Source organism: Astatotilapia calliptera, chromosome 22, assembly GCF_964374335.1.
Source record: "Astatotilapia calliptera chromosome 22, fAstCal68.1, whole genome shotgun sequence".
In the NCBI taxonomy this organism is placed as follows: Eukaryota; Metazoa; Chordata; class Actinopteri; order Cichliformes; family Cichlidae; genus Astatotilapia; species Astatotilapia calliptera.
The window spans coordinates 19,068,231-19,085,457 of record NC_137442.1 but is presented as its reverse complement, the minus strand read 5'-3'; the positions used below and the strand labels follow the sequence as shown (position 1 = coordinate 19,085,457).

The following is a 17,227-nucleotide window of genomic DNA, read 5'->3' as shown; positions in this document are numbered from 1 at the left end:
GAGGGGAGGGAAGGAGGGTCACACCGGACCGGTCCCTTTGTTATGCATGTTTGTAGTCTGCTTGCACTGCGGGGCGTGTTTATTATTGTTTTACCTGCACCTCATTCACCTGTCTGTTAGCTAAAGGCGAAAAAAGTAAATGCTTTAACAGACGGCAGCTTCTCTGTTCATCTTGTATCTCAAATAGAATACGTCACTAATTAAATTAAATTATATTGCAATGTTACAATAAAAACTTTATATGTGTGTTTAAATTTTAAAAAGATGTAAACATTTTTCAATATATATTTATGGTGCTATCTTCCGCTGCTACAGCCTTCCTTTACTGTGGGCTATACAATGCGCCGGGGTCTCCACGGTAACGGGGTGCGCCACAAGGCCAGCCAGTGCGTGGCTCCCGGACGCTCCGTTACACCTCCGGAATGTGGGCAGACGGCGTGAAAAGGGGGCAGTGAGCGGCCCACATTACAAAAATAACCCAGTGGTCCTTTGGAAATGTGCCAGTGGCGACACCGTGACTGCAGACCGGAGAGAACGCCGTCCGCACGCACCCGCGCGCGGATGACGTCATGGGTACAGTAGATAATGGCTACCCTTATAGAAAATGTATTGGGGATCATATGGGGCATTTGTAGGACTCCTCCGGCCCAGTAATCCCGGATTAAATAGCCATAAGTATATAATTAGCGCCACTTGTTATTTTTAGACGCACAAAGTTAAAATAAGATTACCCCCCTCTTTGTCATTTACAATGTTTGAAATTATACCTCTAAGTCTCTATCATATGAGTTCCACTCAGGAACATGGTCAAGTTGTTCTGTATTGTCTTCTTTTTTAATATACTAAAAGTAATCATGATACTTAAGTCACAATATAGTAATACACACTTTCAGACACAGCTGCTAATCTTTCTATGAAATTGCTGTTATTTTATTTTGAAATTCAACTTAATTACTTGAAATACACTAAACAGCCATTTTATTAGATACACTTAGCCACCACAAGGTTGAACCCCCTTTATGCCTACAGAGTTTTCTAAATTTTTCTTGGTATACATTCAACCAGCTGCTGGAAACGTTCCTCAGAAATTTTGCTCCATATTGACGTGACAGCATTGTGTACTGGGAACCTCCTGTTCTACCACATCCCAAAGGTTCTCTTTTGGATTGAGATCTGGTGACACTGGAGGTCATTTGAGTACAATTAACTTATTGTCTTGATCAAAAAATGTTTGAAATGATTTGAGTTTTGGACATGCCATCAGAAGATGGATACACTGTTATTATAAAGATCAGCAATAATACTCAGATAGGCTCTGGCATTTGAACAAAGTCGGTATTATGGGGCTCAAAGTGTGCCAAAAAATCTTCCTGAACCGTCAACGCACGGATGGGTCCATGCTTTCATGTTGCTTACACCAAATCCTACCCCTACCATTCAAATGCTGCAGCAGAAATGGAGTCATCAGACCAGACCATATTTTTCTAGTCTTCTATTGTCCAGTTCTGGTGAACTCATGCAAATTGTACACTCAGTTTCCTGTTCTTAGCTGACAGGACCTGGTGTGGTCTTCTGCTTCTGCAGCCCATCTGCTTCAGAGATGCTCTTCTGCATACCTGTTGTAACGACTATTTATTTGAGTTTCTGTAGCACTCTGGCCATTCTCCTCTGACAGTTGACATCAACAGGCCATTTTCACCCAGAGAACTGCGGCTCACTGTGGATTTACTCTTTTCCAGACCATTCTCTCTAAACCGTGGAGGTGGTGGTGGAGTGGATCAACAGTTTCTGAAATACTTCAACAACCATACCTCGTTCAAAGTCACTAAAGTTATCTTTCTTCCCCATTTGTTTAAATATCACCACTTAATCTTTACTCTATCTACATGCTTAAATTCACTGGGTTGCTGCCATGTGATTGGGTGACTAGATAACCATATTTTTCCAGTCTTCTGTTGTCCAGACATGTGACTAGATAACAAACTTTTGAACATGTGTACCTAATAAAGTATGAAGTAAAAAAATTCTAATACATTAAAGGTGAGTAATACACATTTTTAGAGGTTTAAAAAGTATATAAGTAATGAAAATTTACGGTGACTGTATTTTCAAATTTAACTGTTTAGAGTTCATGTTTTAAAAAAATGAAATTAAAGTGATTTTATTTTGAAATTCACACATCAGCTTCATTAATGGATCCCAGTTCAGCAGCGGAGGCATAAAATAAGTCAACTCACATGTACCGTTACTATTATAATGTCACTTTGAGACAATGTTTTGACAGTCAAATCCTCGCTGCAGAACATCAGCCCAGCTGGGTGCATCATTTGGATAACGCTCCTGACTAATCCTCCAAACAATTCAGTGCCTTATAATCCCAATATTATTACAATGTAATCAAAGGATGGAAAGCACTCAATTTATTAAACCCTCCTGGGTGAGACAAATGAGTCTGCACACACACACACACAAGCACACACGCAGAGACAACAAGAGCCACATTTCATGTAGAAAGTGTAGTTTTATTATTTCAAACTTCTCCTTAACACCCGAGAAGGTTTTCACCTCATACCTGTCTCCCTCCTTCCCTTTTCCTTTCTCCAGTTACATCTACAAAAACTACTCATTACTGTGTATGGTACATTTTCCTCCTCAGTCGCCATGCTCTGGAAATCAGCGAATGAGCTGCAGGAGTTGACGTAGCTCGTGAGATGACGATGGTGGGGAATATTAGCTGCAGATGGGCTTAAAAGAAGGCAGCGTGAGGATGTAAGCAAAACGAGAGGACGAGGGAAACGGGTACTAAGAAAACAAGTCTGGACGTGTAACCCTCTCCTCCCACCGAGTCCCACCCACCTGCCCCCACCCCTTTTTGTTTGTTTTTTCTTTCCCTAAATGGAACCAACAATAACAATCATTGGCTGGTTATTTACATGCACAGTGTCCCCCCCGTTACCACCCCATAGACACACTAATGCCTGATCCCAAAGCCATCTGCTGATCAACAGTGTTACATGTTACAATATGTTGAATAGATTTTCCTGACAATCACTTTTACTTGATTTCAGAAGCAAGCCAAACCTATAATTTAAAAAAGACAAGGCTGGTGATATTCCATGGTAAAACAAAAACAGCAACGAAATCAGCCTTTTGATAAATATTTTCCATGTTGTGAAAGCCCTCTTGTACAAAACTATTGAAAACCCCATCAGTCAGCCACGCCGTTGCACCAAATTGCACCCCTTTGTCACAACAAAGCTGGGCACTGTAGTTTATTTTAAACACGCACCTCTCCCTCACTGTAAATACTACCTGGACATAAAAATAGTTTCCACAAACGTGCTCTTTATTGCTAAAGAAACTACAGCGTGCAGCTGTTGTAGGAAAGTACAGTAAAACAAATCAGTGCTGGGCGCTACAGGGAAGCTACTGAAAGATGGATGTTTTTTGGTCTTTTCATGTTTTGCCTTGTATTTACCGTAATAATAAACAAGTGAAATATCACCTGCCTTATCTTTTAAGGAATTCACGCCTTTCTATGCGTCCTGGGACCTCAGCAGTGGCTTCGGCTGGAAGGTGAAAGCAGGGAAGGAGGAAGGGGGAGATGGCTTTGGGAGCGGGAATCGTAATCGACTGCTCTACACATCACCACGTTCTAAAAACAACAACAGGTACGAGCCGTGCCTCTTTTTTTATTAGGTGACCCCCCCCCCCCCCCAAACCCACCCACCCACATCGACGAGCCCAACCCCACCCACCCCCCAAACAAAACAAAACAAAACAAAACAAAACAAAACAAAACAAAACAAAGCAAGAACAAAAACAAAAAGAAATCACAGGGGCACCAAGTGGTAAGAGTCCAGGGTGCAACTGCAAAGCACCAGCTAGTCCTGTGGAATTACACAATCACACACACACACACACACAGCAGTGGGAGTGTTGAGAGCTGGCAGTTTAGTGAACTGTCCCCTCGGTGAGGCCAGCTCTTGTTCTATGAATCTCTTCTCCCCTCGCCTTCCTCCCGCGTCGCCTTCCTCTCGTCACGCCGCCCGGCATGCTGGTTCTTCCCTGAGCTCTGTACATTCTTTTCAGGGCCATATTTCACTTTCTCAGACACACACACACACAGTCACACACACTCACACGCCTCTCCGTCTGGGTGGGGTTAAGTCCATTTCTCAGGTAAACTGTGACAGAGTGAGTCCATCCACAGTGACACCATCAGGGTTTGGCCTGAAGGGGGTGCTACCAACAGTTAACCAGCCCTGCAGGGGTGCAGAGAGGATGACATAAATTAAAATTACAATATGCTGCACTTTGACATAACTGCATGAAAAAAGGCACTTCACTGATTTTACTCATGAAGTTGAATTTCGTGTCATTAAACTGCTCTGCCAAAAAACCAGTCCTGTAATTTTCAAAGGCAGGTTTTCATGCTTTAACGCAAAAACTGTTATGGTTATGAAATGTCTAACATTTTTTGAGATTGATACAAATGTATGGAGTTAAATTAGCCTCAAAAGGATTACAAACTAATACTTACAAGGATAAAAAAATACTGATCATTCCTCCACAAATGTTTACGTTCAAGGACACAAATCTGATCATTTTTACTTTCAAAAAGCTGCTACTTTCAGCTGCTCCCTTATTCACAAGGGGTCGCCACAGTGAGCCGCTCTGCATGTTTGATTTGGCAGATTTTTTATTTTTTTTTGCACCAGATTAACACATTCACTTGGCAAGCGAAAGGTCACTGGTTCGATTCCAGGTGGAGACACAAATCCCCTTTGGGTTTGTATCAGGAAGGTCATCCGGTGTAAAACTCTACCAGCCTAGGCGAGTAGCCCAAAGAAGCTCTTCTTGACACAACCCCAAAGGAACAGTATCCTCCCGGATCAAACCGGGGATCTTTCCCTCATTAGGCGACAATGAAAACCTTCTTTTAGCTCACTTAAGAGCTTTGCCTGATACGGAGAGATCTCGTGATGTGTGCACTTGTTTATTTGGAGCATTTTTCACATTTGCAGCTTTGAACGGTTTCTCAAGCTGCGTTCAAGTGCTAGTGAAAAATTGGACACTGGAGGCCTGTAACTGAAGAAGGATTTTGTCTCATCCAGGTAGCTTGAGGGTTAAACCTGGGTTTTCAGTACCATGAAGATGTGTCTCTTTTTAGCGGCGCTCCAGAGCAGGTTAAGTTCTAGATTAGAGATCAGAGGGTATGAAATCACCACCTACTGACCAATCAGTTCTCCAGCAAATTATATCATCATTCCCAGAAGGTCCCATGGACCTCTGTGCGTGGACGGCATGAGGATCGAAAGTTTTTTTTAATAGTGTCTAAAGTCTTTGCATTTCCCTGATAATTAGCAATAAATATAGATTCTTATATTATATTTTAAATATAGATTTTAATCACCATTTAATATCTCTGGAGTAGGTGACACTCGCAGGGATCATTTTCTGTGAAAGAAAACTCATATGATCCCATATGATTGCAGAGAGATACCCTGGGTATACTGAACTTGCTTCATAGTCCAGGGCCCTGGCCTTCCCTTGGATTCTAAGAAAAACTAAAAAAGTTTTTAAAGCTACAGGTCTGGATATATATGCATTTGTAAAGGAGTTTTATATTTGTTCAAATTGCTTTGTATTTGTGTGTGGATTGGAGCATGCATTTTGTGAGTACCCAAAAGTACTCACAAAAACGTTGTACACATTTTCATCATCCCTTTGAGACTAACTTAACTCCATACAAATTAAGGACTAAAAACAGATCCTCACTCAGCTTGACTGCACTACATTTATCCAACACCATTACACAATAGCAGTGCTACAATGCTGGAATAGCGCTTGAAAGATTAACAAAGAAAGCAACAAAAACAAAGATATTAAAATAGGAGACATTTGGAGAAGATGGCTGTAACTCACGTGTAAAGAGGCTGCAGCTGCAGATGAGAGGACTTCTGAGGAGGCTGGTAGCCATAAGAATCGAACCCACCAATGAAATCAACTTCATGAGGGGAGAAAGAACAAGAATGACATCATTCCACTTTCCCTTAAACTGTGTGTGTGTGTGTGTGTGTGTGGGGAGGGTTATATACCAGGTGTTGTATTTCAAGATAACTCTCTCACAGCATCAGATTGTATCATCTTATGCGTTTGGCATGCTTTTATAGACTGCAAACTGTGACATCAGAATGAGCAGAGATACAATACCAATACATCAACCTCCCTACTGCCTTTGTGTCACTGATACATAGTTCTAATCTTTCTCAGTTGATTAAAGGAACAGAGTCATGTGGTGTCGAGTGAAGTAGGATTGATTAGCTGCATCAGTGGGGCTATAAAAAAAACAAAACAAACATCAAGTTCTGGATCTGTTTTCTCTACAGCTAGAACTGAACAGCTCCATCATTTTAAAGTAAGAATGTTGTAATGCTTTCTTTTTACAATGAAGCACAAACGTGGTTTAAAAAAAGGCATTTAGTTATTTATTGATGTGTACACACTTATAGAGCTTTCAATAACATGAAGTGTAAGACAGATTAATTACCTGCCACATGCTAGGGAAAACGTGTATTCCCAGACTGGTTGCCGACTGATTACTGGAGGTTGCTGGCTGTCATTAAGTAAAAAAACCTTGTGGTTGCTTTGGTCACTAGCAGATTGCAGCAGTTTCCTGTAATTTGCCTGGAAGATGCCTACTTTTCAGTTTGCGTAATGCTTTATTCAACTTTAACTACACTCGAAGAGTAAATGGCGAGTATTTGCAGGCAAATTGCTTCAGCTAACTCTAGCAACCAACCAGTGACAGAATGCACACTTTTACATGTTTTCCCCACGTGACTGGTAGTTTCTAGATGAATTGTGTGACATTAGTGTATAACAGATATATTAACTCATTCACTGCCAGCCATTGGCAGTGAATGAGTTAAACCCATTGACTCATTCACTGCAATTGACGGCTATAGACGTCAATGGCAGTGAATGAGTTAATATGTGGTGAGTATATCAGCTGATTTAAAACAAGCAATGTGTCACCATTATATTAGGTAAAGAAACACATTTGTCTTGAATATATCACTCGAATCTTTTTTTCAAAAGGCAAAAACAAACAAAAAACAATAAAAATGCACGACACTGCAGTTCCTTGAGTGGCCACTTGAGGCTCACTTCAAAAGTCAGTGTGTCCCCACAGACTCCATAGATTGAAAACGTGACGTCATTCCGGGGTAAAACCGCAAAGGATTCTGGGAACGCGTGGCAAGCGGTACTAGCGCACGCAGGCTTTCACATGAAAACAGTCACACAGCGATAAAAAGAAACACAAAAAATGGCAAGAAGCTGTTGTATTATTAACTGCAATAGCCGGTCGCATGACAGCCACTGGAAGCCGACGGGTAAAGAGATTGTTTTTTTATCGGATTAGGTCGTGGAAGAGAAATTGTTCACGCCGTGTTTCCGATGAAACAGCTGATGGATGGCCTGGATTGCAGCCATTCGAAGACCAAATATAAAGTATAAATCTTATATTGATTTGAATTGAATTCATTGCGCTATGCTGCTTTGTTCACTGTGGCTTTGCGGGCTAATGTTTGTTGTGTTTTGTAGGAAAACCAGCCTACAAAATGCTGGAATGTGATCCAGACTGTGCACCCTCTTATCAGCCTGGGTCATACCGAGTTTAAAGCTGCTACCACAGCGAGATTTGATCGGTTAAGAGAGAGAGAGTGATATCAAAACAGCCACGCAACGTCCTGCATATATGTGCCCAAGTGTTGTATTGAAGCAATCAAGTGATGAATAACTGTTTTCCAGTATGTTGTTTTGCAATGTTTTTTTTTTGCATTGTTGATTTGTTTTTTAACGACGCAGCTAATAAAGCATAATGGGAAACAATTATGCCTCTTTCTTGTAAAATTCTATAATAGAATGAAACAATAATGCCAGTTATAAATAAAGACAATAAATTGAATGAATTACGAAACACTCATTTTTTGTCTATTAGATCTGAAAATGTTGTGTAACACTACAACCTGAAACGACAAATAGATTGTGTTTGCCTGTAAAGGAGATAAAGGAAAAGAATTTAACAACAGCTGTGAAATGGAATAGTCCAAATCACCAAAGTAAACTGGACCTGGGCTTGTTGCAGGGATCTGAAGTTAATAAACATCTTGTGAGTGTATGCACTCACACTTAGGACCATATAATAATAAATATGTCCGTGATGAAAGTTGGGCAGCACGCTAACGTCCTTACTCCACTCTGTATGCTCGTAGGGGTCTGACACTTTCACTCCTTTGATTTTCTCCTCGTCCTTTTTTTTTTTTGCCTTTTTGTCATGTCTGTCTTTGTACGGACGTTTTATACATAACTGTTTTTGGGGCAAATAAAATGCAAGTAGGGATTAAAACCGCAGAATTAATGATTACCGGTGCTGGAAATACTAGCGCTTGATGCAGCGTTTTGATTTTGTTGCCACAGGTACCCACAAAGCAATGCGCGAAAGTCACGTGGTCTGTCAATCTCTATATTAAAAAGCCGAATTTTTGCAGAAAAAAAACCAAATCTATTACAAAATCTGATTTAGTCTCTATATTATAAAAACAAAAAAACAACATGGCGATGGATCTAAAGCTAAAATTTAGACCGGCTGATGTCAAACACTCGCTATATCCATCTTTTATATACAGTCTATAGTCCATCTATTTTATGAGTGTGAGTGGTGCCTTGTTTTAAAATAATACATAGCTGAGAAACTTGATTTTGGTTTTATGGATTTTAAACAAATCGTGTAGATGTTGCGTGTTACTGTTAGAACATCACTGACACTATGCTATGACAGGCATATAATTGCAATACAGCATGCTATTAAGACGTTAGAGACACAGCACTCGCCCACTTCCTCTTACAGGAAATCAAACTTATAACATTGATATGGGACTTCATTTCTTCCACTGAGTGAGCGTAAAACACTCACAAGAGGCACATCACGGGAACAATCAGTCAGACACGCAGATGGCACACTCACGCCGACAGACAAGCACTAGCCAGCTGACAGACGGACACTCTCATGGTGGGAATGCATCCTAATACTCCCCACAGATGGAGGGCTCAGATCACCCAGAGGGAATCCTCTGCAGTGATATCGCTAAGCATGACTCACACAGGAGAAACCAATGAGACGACAGCACTCGCACTCAGAGTCATGGATCTCTCACATAAGAGCCCTCGAAAATAGTACGACAAGCACACCTAATCAACTGAACAAGGTGCTGGAAGAGCTTTTAGTGAGAAGAGAAAGATACTCACAGCTGTCCTCGTCATCCTGGAAGACTTTGCTTACGTAGCAGGCGTAAACAAAGCCAAAGAGCTGTTGGAGAGGAGATGATCAGAAATAAATACAAGGGTTGTTCTGTTAGCTGAGTCACTGCTGACTTGTCCAATATTTCTCGGAAAATGTTTTAGCATGATATTGAGGGTCAGCAAAGTGATACAAAACCAAAAAATGAATGTACAAGAACGTGTGTGTGTGTAAGTGTGAGTGTGTGTTTGATACGTACAGCCAAGAGGATCTGAATGGCTGAGCTCAACACCTCGATGTACTGGTAGTCGAGCAGACACCCGGACACAGTGATGACATGGTGGTCATCGGGGGCCATGCGGGAGTCTAATACTGGTGTTACCAGGCAACCAGGACCGTGCTCCATCCACCACGAACGATGGAGGGATGTGTTGAACGTCATGAGAAAGTCTCTATCCTAAACACACACGCATACAGTAGACACAGAGCTAATTGTCATTCTCATACTGTATCTTAAAGCTTCTTTTAATTGTTATTAATACAGTGATGCTTTTCTTCTGTCTTCTGCCATGTCTACACTGTTATGTTAAACATAACCAGTTATTAATGAGGTCAGTCTACGTAGAAGTAATACAGATCAAACTTGAGATTCTTTGCTTGGTTTTGCAAAAAGGGAAGACAATCAGAAAAAAAGTTGTCTTAAAAGTAGAGGAGCAAGTGAATGAACACAGTGGCTGAACTGAGATGAATACGGATTATTTTAAACTTTAAATCACTCAAGGCTAATTTACTAGGATCGAAAAAGAAAAATACGGATGTAAAAAGACCTGCCTTAATCGTTAAGTCTAAAAAATACTTCTGAAAAAAGCGACATAGAGCCAGAGAACTGCTAATATTTGGTAGCTGATGCAAAGTAAAATGATCTATAAAAATGTACTTAAATATAACAACAAAACCATACAAGTCAGAACAGGGGTCGCACACAAAACACAACTTACCTGAGAGAGGTTTCCAACCTCCAGGTAGAAACAAATAATGAAGGAGTTCCATCCCACCCAGACGACCAGCCATACTGCATACTGCCAAACAGAGACACAGGGATCGGTGTTTGGGGACCGTAAGTTACACACACAATTAGTGCAGGAACTGGGACTCCGGTGCAAGATGATGGATATACACTACTCACAAAGATGAGGTATCTGAAGCGAAACTGCACAGTGCCAAACATGCCCAGGATGACGGCCATAATGTGCAGGAAGTTGGCCAGAATGGGAGCCCACTGGTACCCCAGGAAATCAAACACCTGCCTCTGAAGGGCTGCCACCTGGGAAGGGGTGGGTCACACACACAGACACACACACGTATATATGCATATTAGGAAAGAAACAAGCACACATGCAAATATAAAGGACAGAAAAACACAACACACACACACAAGTAGTGAAGGCTACACACACACATACAGTGACAGGGAGACACATACACAGGCCTGCCGCAGTTGTTTCCATGGTAACTGCCTGGAGCACCAGCCAGTCCAGTGACTGTAAAAAAAAAAAAAAAAAAAAAAGAGGAGCACCCCCAAAAAGCTCCACCAAACTAATGAGAATCTATGGGCCAAAACCCTGTGCCGCACAACAACTCATCAGCCGGGCAAACAATAGCCTCAATAACTGCTCCTCACACTGCTGCTGTCCACGCCTGCATCACACTCACTGCGGGGAGATGTTACAGTCACTCTTATAACACAGTCATCACCCTTGAGAGTGTCAGTCCTGAGCTATTTCAGAGGAAAACAAACATCCAACTTTCACTCTACAGTAGAGACCAGGTGGTGAGAAGAGCATTTTTGTTCTTTACATTCAGATGATTTTTTTTTTCTATATGGAGCTATCAAGCCTCTCTTTATAAACATAGACGACCCTGACACTAAAGACCCCCCTACCCTGTACCCTTCTGCTTTATACACACACCCTAGCCTGTAATGTGGCATGGCACCCCAGCAGCTGCAGCTCAAAGCTTTTTCCTTGTGTGACTGCATGAAGAGGCCAGACAAACATGTCTGATTACAATGTGTGGGTCTGTAGCACGCTCCTCTAATTATATCTTCATGGTGAGTGAGTAGAAACACACACACACACACACACACACTTACCAGCTGCAGTGAACATATCACCAGCAGCGTGCATCTCCCGTCGCACTTCCCCATTTTGGAGGGCTCAGGACGCGGCTTGGAGCCGCGGAGGCTCCGGGGAAAAGATGGGTCCCCGGTCAGATCCAGACTGCCTGGTCGCCTCAGCTCACAACATTCCCGGCTGAATAGACGTGCCCAAGGCCGCCGCCTCCTCCAGCAGCGCTGGTCCGGCTCTTCCACTCACAGTGGATGACCCATCTTGGCCTCTGCTTTTTTTGTTTTTTGTAAATAACAGTCGCGGGAGGGTTTCAGGAAGGAGAGAGGTGAGGAGGAGGTGAAGAGGGTCCAGTTCACGCCTGCTGCGGTCTGACCACCACAGAATCACCTCGGCCACACCTTCCGAAGAGGGGCTACACAAAGACACAAAGAGAGACGGAAAGCTGTCATAATCCGCTCCGGGCTACAGACAGAAATGAGCATCATATGATACCGGATCACACGGGGGTGGTGGCGGTGAGGAGGAGGAGACCGACCCCGCAGTGGTGGTACTACAGCTAACGTTTGGCTACATACACTACGGACACAAAGCAGCCCGTTGTGACTCACGGTTTTCTAGGAGCGGAAGAGTATCGCCCCCCTCCCCACCTCCTCCTCTCCCAACCTCCGTCGTCTGGATCGTCTTCTCCTCGAGCTGCTCGCGGGGGAAGAAGTCAAGTTAGCGGGCGGTTTTTCTTACCGATACCGGGCTCCTTTGCTCCGTCTCGCAGCGCCTTTTGTCAACAATCGGTGCCGGGGCAGGAGCAGCCGGGGGGAGAATGAGAGAGAGAGAGAGAGAGAGAGAGAGGGGGTGGAGGCTCTCAGTCACCGCGACCCCTCGAGGAGGAGCTGCATGGATTCTGCGGATCCGCGTGCGCGAGGGAGTCAGCGAGTGAGCGCGAGCGAGCAGCCCCGCGAGGCTTTTGAAAGGATCACAAAAGAAATGGGGGCCCGCGGTGGGTGAGGGGGTTCAGACTTGTGGAGGAGGAGGAATAAAATCGCCTCCTCCCTCCAGCACCACCATCCAGACCGAGGAGAGGGAGAGAGGGGAGGCTGGCCCCCGGAGGTGCTGCCCTTTTCCTCAGCTTGTGGTTATTCGGAGCGGAAATAAACACAATTAACAGCCTTGTTTAATCTCAGCTACTTACCACGAGCAGCGCGACAGCACAATACAGTGAGCTGCACACAAGCTATATCAGAGAAGGAGGCAGATGATGAGGCGGCTATTGCAAAGGGCCACGCAGGAATCAATGAGCAAGACAAATGTTTTATTTGGACTTGTAATTCACCATGCTTTTGTGTCAAATCTTTGCAAATAAAGAATTCTGAGTTGTCCTGTTTTGATAAATTAAAGCACAGACTCCTTTGGGCTCTACTGAAGTAGATATGCAGTCAAATATAATTCTAAGTGCGGTACAAAAGTATTTGCCCCCCAGTCGTAACCACTTTTTAAGTGGTTCAGTTCAGTTCCACTAACCACACCCAGAGCTGATTACTGCCAGACCTGATGAATCAGGAACTCACTTAAACAGAACCTGTCGGACAAAGTGAAGTAGACTAAAAGGTCTAAAAATAAAAAACCAAACAAAAAAACAACAACAACAACAACAACACAACATGCCATAATCTAAAGGAACTCAAGAACAGCTGAGAAACAAACTGACATCTATCAGTCCTGAAAGGGTTATAAAGCCGTTTCTGAGACTTTCGGACTTCAGTGAACCACAGTAAGAGCCGTTATCCACAAATGGAGAGAACCTGGAACATTGCAGAATCTTCCCAGGAGTGGTCCACCTGCCAAAGTTACTCCAAGAGCGCATCAACGACTCATCCAGGAGGTTACAAAAGAACCCAGAATAAAATCTGAACTGCAGGCCTCAGCTGTGTCACTTAAGGTCAGAGTTTGTGATTCAACAAGACTGGGCAAAAATGGTATCCATGGGAGAGTAAGAAGAAAGCCGCTGCTAACCACAAAGAACATGACAGCTTGTCTCACAGCTGCCAAAAACATCGTGATGATCACCAGGACTTGTGGGAAAATATTCTGAAGACAAAAGTTGAACTTTTTGGAAAGTGTGAGTCCTGTTACATCTGGTGTAAAACTTACACAGCGGTCTGGTGCTTCAGGTTTTGGAGTGACTGAGTCAAAGTCTGGACTTAAATCAGATTGAAATGCTTTGGCATGATCTTAAACAGGCTTTTCATGTTCAAAAATCCTCCAGTGTGACTGAATTAAAGCAAATCTGCAAAGAAGAGTGGGCCAAAATTCCTCCACAGCAATGTGACAGACTCATTGCTAGTTATCACACACGGTAGATTGCAGTTCTTACTGCCAAGGGTGGCACAACCAGTTATTAGGTTTAGGGAGCAATTAGTTTTTCACATAGAGCCTGGTAGATCTGGATAATTCTTTTTTCCATTAATAAATTAAATCATTTTTTTAAAACTGCATTTTTTTATTCAGTCAGGTTATGTTTGTCAAATGTTAAATTGGCTTGATGATCTAAAACACGTAAGCTAAAACCTAAGAAATCAGGAACGAAGCACATACTTCTGTTGGGCCTTAGGGCAGCCCCTCACTTCATCCGCTCTGTGAAATAAGCTTTTCAAGCCAATCTCTCTCTTTGAGACAACTTTCTTCTGATTGGCTGCCTCCTTCAAGCAGAAGGTTTTAGCAGCAGTTGGGTGGGGTTGCTGTGTCTGTGATGACCATATAAGGGTGTCATCTTTCGTTGATGTCATAGAGATCCAAGATTAGAAAAAAGTGCCTGACACAGAGTGTTTAGAGCAGCCTGAAGTTTGAGTTTTGCGTCACAGAGATTTTTTTCTTTTTATTTATTTTTTATATATTTTTTTCATGATCTTCACCAACAGCTCCTCGGAGGGAAATCGTCTTCTCCGCCATAGGGCCGTCCCAGAAGATGAACAGAGGTCTAAAGGTCATGTGCTTTAGAAATAGGAAACAAAATCCAGCAAGGACCTGAGAGATGTATTTGGTCATTCAGCTCCACTGTTCAAAAAAGCCTCAACAGAAATGGTATCAGTGGATGGGTGGCTGTCAAGAGGCCATCATGAAATACCATCTGGAAAGAGTCACACAGTGGGACACTATCAGTCATGGACTGGTCTCCCCAGAGCCCAGATCCTAACATCATTGAAGCAGTGTGGGATCTTCTTCACAGAGAACAGAACAAAAAGCAGCCAACATCCAAAGAAGGGCCTTGAATGTTCATCAAGCCCAGAGAACTATTCTTAAAGACTACTTAAAGAAAGAAAGCTGCCTATGAGAGTTCAGGCTGTGCTGAAGAATAAAGGTGGTCATGCTAAATATTGAGCACTCTATTTAGATTCTTTGGAGTACCCCGAGTGAGACCGAATTGAAGTCATGCACTACAGACAGTTAGAAAATTAAATTCTTTTAAATGAATTATGCTGAGGTATTAATAGCTAAAAATGCACTGTCTACAAGTAGTACTGGTATTACTCGTCTGTGAAATAATGAGTTCATTTCAGGTCTTTGAAAAAACACACACACACAAATGCACACGCAGTTACACAATAGGGCTTTATAAAATATGTAAAGCACACTTTCTCTTAAGAATGGTAAAACCTTTATTAGGAAAACTGCAGCCAATAAGAAAATGCACAGGATAACATAAAAAACAAAGCTGTGTGGGGAGCTAGCAGCCAGTTTATGGTGTTTTCGAACTGCACGCATAATGAATCCCAAACAACTTGGAGTGGATTGTAAAACTGCACCATAAACCTCCAAACCACACATTTAACTTGTACCATTGTACCACTGCATAAGTGATTTGTGAACCCTTTACTGAGATTTCTGCTCTGACGTCTTGTAAAATTATAGACAGTCACAACGGGACCAAACTAATAGCACATTTTTCATGTCTTTATGAAGCCCTGAGATAGACTGGCAACCTGAATACGCTGTTAAGAAAATGGATGGATGTCTTTATTAAACACATTAAGTTACAAGCTGTAAGTCCAAGCTGGAAAGAGTAAGTCAGCATCTATACCTCAGTAATGATTTCTCCAAAAGATACTCCGAACAAGACAAGTTAACAAGATAGGATAACAGATATTAATCCCTTTAAATCCTTGTAAGATAAATGCATGCAAAGTCACAAAGTTAAATCGCAAGTTCCCTAAAAAACATTACAGAGACGAACAAAGCTGGAGACTACAAAACCAACATCCAAAGATGTTTCTGTTCATCAGTCCACAGTAAGAAAACTCTCTACAAACAGCTGAAATTCAGACCTGTTTCTATGCTAAAAGTGCAATCTTCACGTTTAGTTTGGGGTTAGTTTTAGTCTTGTTTTCATTACAATAATAGGCATGATATTTGTCAGGGGAATATTTATTTAAGAAGTTCAGAATTGATATTAAAATATGAAACAGAACACTCTGTAAAGACAGCGGAGTCAGATTGATGTAAACATGGTAAGTGCCAATAAACACATCCACAAAATCCTCTTCAGAGAGATCCTTTTGGTATCCATCAATAGGCTTTGTGCATAATTCTGGTTGGATATTTGACCAAATTTTTAGCAGAATTGGCAAAGTTCATTTAGTTGGTTGGTTTCATGGATTGGACCCAACTTTTAAGATTAATTCACAAATTTTCATGGATTAGTTTATGCATCCGAAAACCAGTTTTGATGTATTTGGGATCATTTTCCTGTTGGTACTTCCAAGTGTAAACTGTCTCCCTGTTGATTTGCGGTGAAGTTGAAGAATTTGCTGGGAGTCCTGTCACTGTGTCCAAAAAAGCTTAATTTTTGTCTCATATGACCCATCAACCTTGTCTCCAGATGGCATTTGGTTTGTCCGCTTTTTTCTTTGTAAGCATGTTATTAGTCCATGTGATGGCAGTTTCCAGTTCTTTACAGGCTCGAGTTTTTGTGGTTCCTGGGTTATTCCTGAACATCATAACCAACTTCCTGTCACTGAGGGTGACAGTTTGGGTCTTGTCCAGACCTTCACAAAGTGGTAACACATCAGAATTACTTGTACTCACCGATTAACTTGGAACCTGCAGTTGTTTAGAAATGGCTCCAAGAGACCATTCCAACCTGTGTAACTCGACAATTCTCTTTCCTACATCTTCACTGACTTCCTTGGACTTTTCCGTTGTTCTGAATATTAGTCAGTCCAATGAGTGATGTCACACAAATCCTTTTTATAACGGCAAATAGAAACTACCAGTTGTAGTCAAGCACGATCACTAACAAGTTGATAGAATTTGGCCTTTCCACATTAAAAGACATTGCGTAACCTTTAGCAGAGCTTATTAGAAGATTTGGGTGAGTATGTGTGGAGGAGTATGCATACTTTTGGCTCTGTGTGGATTAAAGAAAATAGTAATGCTGTACTATTATTTCACCCTGGAAAAAAGAACAGTTTAAAATCCCAGAATTACCATATCATTTGTGCCCACGATGAGTGAATGTGAACTTCAGATCTGAACCTGAACGGCCCTCACTGAGAGCTGTGGCATGATTAGCAGAGGGTTGCTCAGTGCTAATAATAGAAATCTCCAGGAATTGCAACAGTTTTGTTAGAGGAATGTCAACATGTTCCCAGGTTACATAAGTTAAATAAGAAGGCATCTGATCAAGCTTACTGCTACTAAAGAAAGTTTTCCCAAGAGACGTTATTCACTAACTTTTCTAGATCCCGATTGCTCACTCCCTGTTTATTGTATAAGTTTAACCTGATTGTGTTTATAGTGG

The 17,227-nt window shown here is 42.0% G+C and overlaps 1 protein-coding gene across 1 annotated transcript; it reads right to left on the bottom strand.

The window, feature by feature from the left end:
- Positions 1-3,672: 3,672 nt before the first annotated feature.
- On the bottom strand, positions 3,673-12,410 carry nkain1 (sodium/potassium transporting ATPase interacting 1). The gene is made up of 8 exons (XM_026156931.2): positions 12,175-12,410; positions 11,460-11,848; positions 10,494-10,631; positions 10,306-10,386; positions 9,567-9,764; positions 9,316-9,376; positions 5,929-6,010; positions 3,673-4,265 (listed from the first exon to the last, which is right to left on the bottom strand). Exons 2-8 carry the CDS (start codon positions 11,511-11,513, stop codon positions 4,256-4,258), a joined length of 624 nt encoding a protein of 207 aa, XP_026012716.1. The 5' UTR covers positions 11,514-11,848; positions 12,175-12,410; the 3' UTR covers positions 3,673-4,255.
- Positions 12,411-17,227: the final 4,817 nt, after the last annotated feature.